The sequence below is a fragment of the Taudactylus pleione genome, unplaced genomic scaffold (assembly GCF_031769625.1).
Source record: "Taudactylus pleione unplaced genomic scaffold, aTauple2 ptg000747l, whole genome shotgun sequence".
Taxonomy (NCBI): Eukaryota; Metazoa; Chordata; class Amphibia; order Anura; family Myobatrachidae; genus Taudactylus; species Taudactylus pleione.
Genome location: NW_028285149.1, coordinates 3,333,923 through 3,346,529, shown reverse-complemented (window position 1 = coordinate 3,346,529; position 12,607 = coordinate 3,333,923). Strand labels below are relative to the sequence as shown.

Sequence of the window (12,607 nt, the reverse complement as noted above, 5' to 3'; positions counted from 1 at the left end):
TATTCCGCAGTGCTATACAGAGAATACTTGGCCATTCACATCAGTCCCTGCCCCAGTGGAGCTTACAATCTATGGCCCTCATTCAGAGCCGTTCGCTATTTGCGGTCGTTCGTTTAAAAACAAGGGGTGGCTATTCAAATGATCCGTACGCACATTGCAGTCTGTTCACACCTCTAAGTCTGAACGAGCGAGCAAAACATACGCTCGTTTATTTGTTAAAAACGCCCCCTGGCCGCTCGCACCATACGTCATGTCCGCTATTTATTAGATTAATCGAGTACATCGACCAGCGTATGAACTGCTCGCTATTCTTGTGGTTGGTGTTTGCTACCACAAATTTGCGAGCAGTTCTGGCTCTAAAATAACTCAGTGACGTGGTCATTGACGCTGCTGTTTTAAATATACACACCCCTAAAACGCCCGTTTTGACCTTTAAGCATGCCTGCGTTCGGATCTCCACTCCCCATTTTCAAGCACCTTCCCCTGTTACCACCCACATACGCCTCATTCTGTCACTCAAAATAGCAGGCACTCGCTATATAGCGTACAAACGATTTTCGGCCGCACTGACTGGTTCGCGCATGCTTACTAAAAAGCGTACGCATGCGCAGATGTGCAAACATCGCTCGGAACGAGCGTACTGCCGCTAACGAGCGGCTCTGAATGAGGGCCTATGTTCCCTATCACATGCTCACACACATACACACTAGGGTTAATTTTATGTTTTGGAGCCAATTAACCTACCAGTATATTTTTGGATATTCAGAACCAGAACCAACAAACCCAAATGCTTCCTTCTATGCTGCCTTTTCTCCATTTGTTCCCTCTACACTATAGTAGACATTCCCCATGCTCTGCAATTCCTACTCATTCAACCCTTTTATTCCTATATGAAATACTAAAAAACTGAAAATTATAAACATAACATAATTACCAGTCCATATATGTCCGGCTTTGCACCAATGGCTTTCTGGATCTCCTTAATTATACCACACTCCTTAATTGCCTCTGGGTGTCCAGCAATAACTGATGTCCCTGTATCCACAATAGCTTCACATCCATATTGACATGCTACGACCTGACCATTGAGAGTAATGCTGTAAGAATGATATGGGAAGCTTAGTACACTCAGGATATTGCTCTCCTATAAATAATGTATAGAATATGTAATGTGCATGCTATAAAGTAGATAGATTTCTTTAGAGTATGGGCTATGGGGAGCAGGGGGCTGCTGACACATTGCCTACTCTCTGTATTATATTCCAACTGCCACAGTTACATTATACCACACACCACTGGTATCATATATATCCCTTTCCATTATAGCTGCGGTACATCTATAGAGGAAGGTTAGTGTATGGTCTATGGGGAGCAGGGGGCTGCTATCACATTGCCTACTCTCTGTATTATATTCCAACTGCCACAGTTACATTATACCACACTCCACTGATATCATATATAGCCCTTTCCATTATAGCTGCGGTACATCTATAGAGGAAGGGTTAGTGTATGGGCTATAGGGAGCAGGGGGCTGCTGTCACATTGCCTACTCTTTATTATATTCCAACTGCCACAGTTACATTATACCATACTCCACTGGTATCATATATATCCCTTTCCATTATAGCTGTGGTACATCTATAGAGGAAGATTAGTGTATGGGCTATGGGGAGCAGGGGGCTGCTGTCACATTGCCTACTCTTTATTATATTCCAACTGCCACAGTTACATTATACCACACTCCACTGATATCATATATATCCCTTTCCATTATTGCTGCGGTACATCTATAGAGGAAGGTTAGTGTATGGGCTATGGGGAGCAGGGGGCTGCTGTCACATTGCCTACTCTCTGTATTATATTCCAACTGCCACAGTTACATTATACCACACTCCACTGATATCATATATAGCCCTTTCCATTATAGCTGCGGTACATCTATAGAGGAAGGTTAGTGTATGGGCTATGGGGAGTAGGGGGCTGCTGTCACATTGCCTACTCTCTGTATTATATTCCAACTGCCACAGTTACATTATACCACACTCCACTGATATCATATATATCCCTTTCCATTATAGCTGCGGTACATCTATAGAGGAAGGTTAGTGTATGGTCTATGGGGAGCAGGGGGCTGCTGTCACATTGCCTACTCTCTGTATTATATTCCAACTGCCACAGTTACATTATACCACACTCCACTGATATCATATATAGCCCTTTCCATTATAGCTGCGGTACATCTATAGAGGAAGATTAGTGTTTGGGCTATGGGGAGCAGGGGGCTGCTGTCACATTGCCTACTCTCTGTATTATATTCCAACTGCCACAGTTACATTATACCACACTCCACTGATATCATATATATCCCTTTCCATTATTGCTGCGGTACATCTATAGAGGAAGGGTTAGTGTATGGGCTATGGGGAGCAGGGGGCTGCTGTCACATTGCCTACTCTCTGTATTATATTCCAACTGCCACAGTTACATTATACCACACTCCACTGATATCATATATATCCCTTTCCATTATAGCTGCGGTACATATATAGAGGAAGGTTAGGGTATGGGCTATGGGGAGCAGGGGGCTACCGTCACATTGCCTTCTCTCTGTATTATATTCCAACTGCCACAGTTACATTATACCACACTCCACTGATATCATATATATCCCTTTCCATTATTGCTGCGGTACATCTATAGAGGAAGGTTAGTGTATGGGCTATGGGGAGCAGGGGGCTGCTGTCACATTGCCTACTCTCTGTATTATATTCCAACTGCCACAGTTACATTATACCACACTCCACTGATATCATATATATCCCTTTCCATTATAGCTGCGGTACATCTATAGAGGAAGGTTAGTGTATGGGCTATGGGGAGCAGGGGGCTGCTATCACATTGCATACTCTCTGTATTATATTCCAACTGCCACAGTTACATTATACCACACTCCACTGATATCATATATATCCCTTTCCATTATAGCTGCGGTACATCTATAGAGGAAGGTTAGTGTATGGGCTATGGGGAGCAGGGGGCTGCTGTCACATTGCCTACTCTCTTTATTATATTCCAACTGCCACAGTTACATTATACCACACACCACTTGGATCATATATATCTCTTTCCATTATAGCTGCGGTACATCTATAGAGGAAGGTTAGTGTATGGGATATGGGGGGCAGGGGGCTGCCGTCACATTGCCTACTCTCTGTATTATATTCCAACTGCCACAGTTACATTATACCACACTCCACTGGTATCATATATGTCCCTTTCCATTATAGCTGCGGTACATCTATAGAGGTAGGTTAGTCTATGGGCTATGGGGAGCAGGGGGCTGCTGTCACATTGCCTACTCTCTTTATTATATTCCAACTGCCACAGTTACATTATACCACACTCCACTGGTATCATATATATCCCTTTCCATTATTGCTGCGGTACATCTATAGAGGAAGGTTAGTATATGGGCTATGGGGAGCAGGGGGCTGCTGTCACATTGCCTACTCTCTTTATTATATTCCAACTGCCACAGTTACATTATACCACACACCACTTGGATCATATATATCCCTTTACATTATAGCTGCGGTACATTTATAGAGGAAGGTTAGTGTATGGGTTATGGGGGGCAGGGGGCTGCCGTCACATTGCCTACTCTCTGTATTATATTAAAACTGCCACAGTTACATTATACCACACTCCACTGGTATCATATATATCCCTTTCCATTATAGCTGCGGTACATCTATAGAGGTAGGTTAGTCTATGGGCTATGGGGAGCAGGGGGCTGCTGTCACATTGCCTACTCTCTTTATTATATTCCAACTGCCACAGTTACATTATACCACACTCCACTGGTATCATATATATCCCTTTCCATTATTGCTGCGGTACATCTATAGAGGAAGGTTAGTATATGGGCTATGGGGAGCAGGGGGCTGCTGTCACATTGCCTACTCTCTGTATTATATTCCAACTGCCACAGTTACATTATACCACACTCCACTGATATCATATATATCCCTTTCCATTATAGCTGCGGTACATCCATAGAGGTAGGGTTAGTGTATGGGCTATGGGGGGCAGGGGGCTGCTGTCACATTGCCTACTCTCTGTATTATATTCCAACTGCCACAGTTACATTATACCACACTCCACTGGTATCATATATATCCCTTTCCATTATTGCTGCGGTACATCTATAGAGGAAGGTTAGTATATGGGCTATGGGGAGCAGGGGGCTGCTGTCACATTGCCTACTCTCTTTATTATATTCCAACTGCCACAGTTACATTATACCACACTCCACTGATATTATATATATCCCTTTCCATTATAGCTGCGGTACATCTATAGAGGAAGGTTAGTGTATGGGCTATGGGGAGCAGGGGGCTGCTATCACATTGCCTACTCTCTGTATTATATTCCAACTGCCACAGTTACATTATACCGCACTCCACTGATATCATATATATCCCTTTCCATTATAGCTGGGGTACATCTATAGAGGAAGGTTAGTGTATGGGCTATGGGGAGCAGGGGGCTGCTATCACATTGCCTACTCTCTGTATTATAATCCAACTGCCACAGTTACATTATACCACACTCCACTGATATCATATATATCCCTTTCCATTATAGCTGCGGTACATCTATAGAGGAAGGTTAGTGTATGGGCTATGGGGAGCAGGGGGCTGCTGTCACATTGCCTACTCTCTTTATTATATTCCAACTGCCACAGTTACATTATACCACACACCACTTGGATCATATATATCCCTTTCCATTATAGCTGCGGTACATCTATAGAGGAAGGTTAGTGTATGGGATATGGGGGGCAGGGGGCTGCCGTCACATTGCCTACTCTCTGTATTATATTCCAACTGCCACAGTTACATTATACCACACTCCACTGGTATCATATATATCCCTTTCCATTATAGCTGCGGTACATCTATAGAGGTAGGTTAGTCTATGGGCTATGGGGAGCAGGGGGCTGCTGTCACATTGCCTACTCTCTTTATTATATTCCAACTGCCACAGTTACATTATACCACACTCCACTGGTATCATATATATCCCTTTCCATTATTGCTGCTGTACATCTATAGAGGAAGGTTAGTATATGGGCTATGGGGAGCAGGGGGCTGCTGTCACATTGCCTACTCTCTGTATTATATTCCAACTGCCACAGTTACATTATACCACACTCCACTGATATCATATATATCCCTTTCCATTATAGCTGCGGTACATCTATAGAGGAAGGGTTAGTGTATGGGCTATGGGGGCAGGGGGCTGCTATCACATTGCCTACTCTCTGTATTATATTCCAACTGCCACAGTTACTTTATACCACACTCCACTGATATCATATATATCCCTTTCCATTATAGCTGGGGTACATCTATAAAGGAAGGGTAGTGTATGGGCTATGGGGAGCAGGGGGCTGCTGTCACATTGCCTACTCTCTTTATTATATTCCAACTGCCACAGTTACATTATACCACACACCACTGGTATCATATATATCCCTTTCCATTATAGCTGCGGTACATCTATAGAAGAAGGTTAGTGTATGGGCTATGGGGGGCAGGGGGCTGCTGTCAAGGGGGCTGCTGTCACATTGCCTACTCTCTGTATTATATTCCAACTGCCACAGTTACATTATACCACACTCCACTGATATCATATACATCCCTTTCCATTATAGCTGCGGTACATCTATAGAGGTAGGGTTAGTGTATGGGGTATTTGGGGGCAAGGGGCTGCTGTCACATTGCCTACTCTCTGTATTATATTCCAACTGCCACAGTTACATTATACCACACTCCACTGGTATCATATATATCCATTTCCATTATTGCTGCGGTACATCTATAGAGGAAGGTTAGTATATGGGCTATGGGGAGCAGGGGGCTGCTGTCACATTGCCTACTCTCTTTATTATATTCCAACTGCCACAGTTACATTATACCACACTCCACTGATATTATATATATCCCTTTCCATTATAGCTGCGGTACATCTATAGAGGAAGGTTAGTGTATGGGCTATGGGGAGCAGGGGGCTGCTATCACATTGCCTACTCTCTGTATTATATTCCAACTGCCACAGTTACATTATACAACACTCAACTGATATCATATATATCCCTTTCCATTATTGCTGTGGTACATCTTTAGAGGAAGGGTTAGTGTATGGGCTATGGGGAGCAGGGGGCTGCCGTCACATTGCCTACTCTCTGTATTATATTCCAACTGCCACAGTTACATTATACCACACTCCACTGATATTATATATATCCCTTTCCATTATAGCTGCGGTACATCTATAGAGGTAGGTTAGTCTATGGGCTATGGGGAGCAGGGGGCTGCTGTCACATTGCCTACTCTCTTTATTATATTCCAACTGCCACAGTTACATTATACCACACTCCACTGATATCATATATATCCCTTTCCATTATTGCTGCAGTACATCTATAGAGGAAGGTTAGTATATGGGCTATGGGGAGCAGGGGGCTGCTGTCACATTGCCTACTCTCTGTATTATATTCCAACTGCCACAGTTACATTATACCACACTCCACTGATATCATATATATCCATTTCCATTATAGCTGCGGTACATCTATAGAGGTAGGGTTAGTGTATGGGCTATGGGGGGCAAGGGGCTGCTGTCACATTGCCTACTCTCTTTATATATTCAAACTGCCACAGTTACTTTATACCACACTCCACTGGTATCATATATATCCCTTTCCATTATTGCAGCGGTACATCTATAGAGGAAGGTTAGTGTATGGGCTATGGGGAGCAGGGGGCTGCTGTCACATTGCCTACTCTCTTTATTATATTCCAACTGCCACAGTTACATTATACCACACTCCACTGGTATCATATATATCCCTTTTCATTATAGCTGTGGTACATCTATAGAAGAAGGTTACTGTATGGGCTATAGGGAGCAGGGGCTGCTATCACATTGCCTACTCTCTGTATTATATTCCAACTGCCACAGTTACATTATACCACACTCCACTGATATCATATATATCCCTTTCCATTATAGCTGCGGTACATCTATAGAGGAAGGTTAGTGTGGCCGGAGGCAGGCCACACGGGGTTAATGGCTGCCACAGCACTGAAGGGGTTAACCCCCGTGCTGTGCCATCATTTTTAAAAGGACAGTGTAAAAGCACACTGCACATGGTTTATAATAAACTGTATTAAAGTTTATATGTATTGCTGTAATGCACTGCAGCTGATCTGCAATGCATTAGTGCATGATGCAGAGTATATTTAATAGGCTATGCACTATATGGTTTAAATGTATATTTTGTAGAGAAAATGCACTTAGAAGGAATGTATAAGTTGTTTTGTTTTAGAAGGCTGTAACAGTTAAGTGAAATGGTTATGAGACCTTCTCACCTCCTGACATAGGAAGTGATATGTTAATCATCCTGACCTACAGTATGATAGTGGTCAGACCCATTGTGTAACAAAGCTTTCTTTGAAGTGCATCCAAGTGACCTCTGGCTGGAAGTTCTCTGTGTGAAGGTGTGAATGGTGTCATATAGCCAAACACTTCATGTACAGAACTTACTTTTGAAAAGACAATTAATTTGTTTTTAAGAATATCCATTTGGATGCCACTTCTAAAAGCTGAATGTGTTAAGGTTGGAAATGCCAAACTGATAAGGATGAATGTCATTTACTATTTCCTGTGACATGTTATACCAACATTTTAGGAGACAGTATAATGTATGATAAATCAGTTTGTGTTGGTGGATTAGGAAGGAGGATATTGAGAGACTCCTTTGAAATGTAATATGTTGTTAATTTTTGTTTTCTGAGCTAGAATGATTGGCTAGAAGGAGCACAGGGTGGATTTGCCCCCCTGTGATGTTGTGTGTAAGAAAGACATAAAAAGAGGGACTGTGAGCCCTGTATGTGTACAACCCTGTAACTTCTGTGTGGAGGAGACCTGCTGATAAGATTCCTGTATGTGGTACATCTTTGGAAATCCTTTGTGGAGAATTGCTGTTTGATTTCTGTGTGATATTCCCCTTCAGACAGAAGGGAGGGTCTTCTTTAAGACATTGAGCAAATAAACACCATTTGCCTTTACTTCAATTGCCTCAATCTTGCGACCAACAGAATTGCGCCAAAACGCTATTCCGTTCTCCTGCTGTTCTGGGTAAGAGCTCCGTGTCTCCAAGTTCAAGCCCTCTGCCAAGCTACCGTGCAGACCTGGTCCATTGCAAGGGATCAGGTGGGAACAGCCGACACCAAACAGGAGGTGTGTCCGCAGTTAGTCAAACGCATACGCAGCAGAAGCGGTTCCAGGTTCCAAGGCAAGAGCCTGAGTGTACCTAATAAGTGGTTCCAAATGCCGATGGTAGAGTTTGGTGGTGGCAGCATCGTTAAATCCCCACGACGCAGTGGGCGGAGTCAGTGACAGGCGGTCACTGACGGTGAGTGGGAGTCCAAAAGCGCTAACCCGTGACCAGGGACGGCCCAGGCGAAAGGCGTCCGGTCACATCTGGTGGCATAGCGGTGGGATAATCCCAGGCGGCTTTTCGGTCACCCGACGAGAGAAGCCGAGTTACTCAGGAGAGGAGTAACTGCAGTTCAGGAGAACGCGCAGGATGACTGATTACAGCGGAATGGAGTTGCATCAGACGGAGGTGGAAAGTGCGGCCAGCGTAACAATGGATGCCCCTCAGAACGTGGTGAGAGCAACAAGTCCCGCCACCTCTTGCAGCAGTAATGTTTCTCAGCATTCCCCAGCATGGCAGGGATCCCAACGAATGGATACCCTAGCGGATCGGCTAGCAGAATTGGGAGAAAGGGCAACGGAACAAGAACGTATGCTAATCATTCAGATGTGGCCTGACGAGCGGGCACCACGGGCCGTGGTACCCCAAGCACCGTTGCAGACTGCTGTACCGGGATCAGATCGTATCCAGTTTGCCAAGTTTGCAGACTGCAATGGGGACATTGATGGACATTTGCAAGTATTTGAAAGGACTTGTAAACTACATGATTTACCCAAGCAGGAGTGGGTCAGACACCTGGTGCCCACACTGCATGGAGAGGCCCTGGAGGCCTATCGAGGAGTGGCCACCGAGGACTGCGGTGACTATGACAAAGTTGTAAGGGCCCTCCTACAGCGATACTTTGTCACTCCTGAGTCCTACAGGAAAAAGTTCCGGGACTTGCCCAAGAACCCTACCAGCACCCATGAGCAGTTCTGGATAGCAGATACTGTGTAGCCGCGCTAAATGAAAAGCAGCTCTATATGAAATAAATAACGAGATAAAAAATGATAAGAGCGCTATTGATGTAATAAAACCAAGAAAATAAACCAAGCAAGGAAAAAAAGAGAGAGAAGAAAAGAAAAAAAGGATAAAAGTTTGACAAACACCATAGATGATTTATAGCTCTTTTGAGATAATTCAATGGAGATCTACTAGGATAAGTTCCAAAAGGTGTACAAGGGATCACATACTGACTTTCCCTACCTCTATCCTGGAATGGAAGTGGCAGTAAAGTCCCGTTGGTCTTGTCCCGGTGATGATGCGATCCCTGCCGATGGTACTGAGATGTTATTCTCCGCGCTCCTTCCCGCTGCTGCCTGCTGGTGGTAAAGCGTCTCTCACGGCTTGCAGCTGTGGGTTGTTTACAGCATTCTATCCCGGCGTGACCGGCCCAGCCTTGCGGAGGGTGATGATGTACTTGGTGGGTGCCGCGGGTGACGGTGTGGATGCGGGGAGTTCCGCTAGGTGTGCAGAATGTCCTGGTGGTCTCCACTGATAGCCTCCAACGCATTTCATGCGATAAACGCACTTTATCAAGGATGGCTTGATGTCCTAAAAAGTGCTCCTTTTATAGGAGAAAAACTTTATTGTTTACACTTAAAAAACGGAAGTTCAAATCCGGAAGGGACTAAAAATAGCGGTAACCGCATGTGAAACAAGGCCATCTTGGATCTATATCTGAGATGGACATTTGTTATCAAGAGGTGTGTCAAAAGGAAAAATAGGATCAGAAAAGTTAGAAAAAAGGAAAAGGAAAAATAGGACATAATAGCGAAAATGTGCAATATGTGTGTAATGTTAAAAATGTATTCCATTAAAATTTTTTTATAAAAAAGCATTAAGTTCAAAATCAATATTCAGTCCGGAAGGTTGTAAAGTCTTCATATTAAATATCCATTCGGATTCTTTCATTTTCAAATTCTTTGTTAAATCTCCACCTCTCCAGTTATGGTTAACTTTCTGTATGGCTGAAAACTTTAATCCTGTTGGACTTTTATTGTGTACTTCTAAGAAATGGTTTGACACACTGTGCGTAGTTAATCCCCTTTTAATATTGTATAGGTGTTCAGATAATCTGATTTTCAGTTTTCTTTTTGTTTGACCAATATATTGTAACCCACAAGGGCATTCCAACATGTAAATGCCTCCATCCGTGTCACATGTAATGTGATCTTTTATCTGATAAATTTTTCCAGTTTGATTTGATATGAATTCTTTTTTCGGTTTAGTGGTAACTTTGTCTAGATTCTTACAGGCTTTACAGTTAAGGCAGTAATGATAACCTTTATTTTTATTGTTTTTACTTATATTATTTTCTAGTGATAAAAAACTTTTTATTAGTTCTTGTTTAATGTTTTTTGCTTTTCTATAAATTATTTTTGGTTTATCTGAGATAATAGACTTTATATCTTTGTCCAATTTCAGAATATGCCAGTGTTTTTCCATCATATTTTTTATGAGTTGTGAATTGCTGTTAAATTGGGTGATAAAAAGCGGTTCCAGATTGTCATCTTTAACTTTCGTTTTATATCGGACTAGATCTTGTCTCTGTAATTGGTTTGCTTTCTTGATTTGTTTCTCTAATTCCATTTTGTTATATCCTTTTTCCATGAAGTTTCTTTTTAACTCTTCACTTTGTGTTTGATAGACTTCATTTTCTGTGCAATTTCGTCGCACTCGTCTAAACTGACCAAAGGGAATATTTCTCTTCCAATTCTGATGGTGGTTGCTGGAAGTGGGGAGTATGTTATTGCCATTCACTTCTTTTATGTCTGTTCTTGTGTGTATAAGATCATTTTTAATGTATATTTCCAGGTCTAGAAAAACTACCATCTCTTTGTCTGTGATCGTTGTAAATTCCAGATTTTTAGTATTGTTATTGATGTAGGATATGAAGTTTTTCAATTCTTCCTCTGGGCCATCCCAAATGAAAAATATGTAATCTATGTATCTTTTCCAACATATAATGTTGCTTGCAAAAGCATTGTTCTTCCATATACATTCATCTTCCCATTTTGATACATAGAGATTTGCATAACTCGGCGCAAATGATGTGCCCATCGCCGTCCCACATTTTTGAAGGTAAAAATTGTTTTCATACCAGAAATAGTTGTTTTTAAAATAAAGTCAATACCTTCCATGACAAAATTGATTTGTTCGTTTGAAATTTCAGTCAGGGTTGAAAGATAATATCGGGCATGATCACAGCCTAGATCGTGTGGGATGCAGGTATATAATGATTTTACGTCACTTGTACATAGAAAATATTCTTTTTTCCATGTTAAGTTATCCAATATTTGTAGAATGCTAATAGTGTCTTTCAGGTAGCTCTTCTGTTGTGATACCAAATCTTGAAGGAAATGATCTATGTATTTGGAAAGATGTGCTGTAATTGATCCTATACCTGAAATGATCGGGCGTCCTGGTGGATGGTTTATATCCTTATGCACTTTTGGTAAAAAGTAGAAGGTCGGGATCTTAGGGTTCTTTTCTTTTATAAATTCATATTCTTTTTTGTTTATTATACCGATATCTAGACCTTCTTCCAAAAAATCATCCAGTTTTCTTGAGAAATTCTCAGTTGGATCAAATCTCATTAACTCATAGGTGTTCATGTCAGATAATAATCTGTCTGCTTCAATTTTGTAATCATCCTTTTTCATTATGACCACTCCTCCACCCTTGTCCGCTGACTTGATGACTATTGAGCTGTCTTCCTTTAACTCTTTTAGCGCTTTCTTTTCTTCTTTTGATATATTATATTTCATTTTTAGTTTTTCCAGAATTTGATCTATTTCTTGTTCAATCAGCTTCTGGAATGTGTCAATTTCAGAACTTTTACAAAACGTGGGATTGAAGGTTGATGGTGGCTTGAAATCGGTGTGTTTGAATTGTTTGTTATAATTAATTTGAGTCCTTGTTAATGCATCTTTGGAAAAATATTTCTTTAAAGTCAATTTTCTAATAAACTTGTGAACATCTATATATAAATTGAATTTATTTATTTTCGATTGCGGGGCAAATTTTAATCCTTTTTCAAGTATAGTTGTTTGAGCCTTTGTGAGCGTTTTTCCACTTAAATTTAATATTGTGGATTTTGACTCATTGATTATGTTCTTCTTTTTTGTTTGACAGCCTCCTCCATGACAGCCTCCATGAGCAGTTCACCACCCAGCTGAGGCAGTACGTGGTGAAGTGGGTGAAGGGATCTGGTGCCACTACCTGGGACGCACTGATTGATCTGCTATGCCAAGAGCAGTTTTACCGCAGGTGCGC

The 12,607-nt window shown here is 41.9% G+C and overlaps 1 protein-coding gene across 1 annotated transcript in view; it reads right to left on the bottom strand.

Annotated features, from left to right (window-relative positions):
- LOC148477106 (pepsin A-like) overlaps positions 1-12,607 on the bottom strand; it is a 600,278-nt gene that overhangs the window by 198,173 nt on the left and 389,498 nt on the right. Inside the window, exon 7 of the mRNA XM_088457226.1 lies at positions 935-1,097. Within this exon, the coding sequence (XP_088313352.1) occupies positions 935-1,097 (163 nt within the window). The remainder of the gene's footprint in view (positions 1-934; positions 1,098-12,607) is intronic.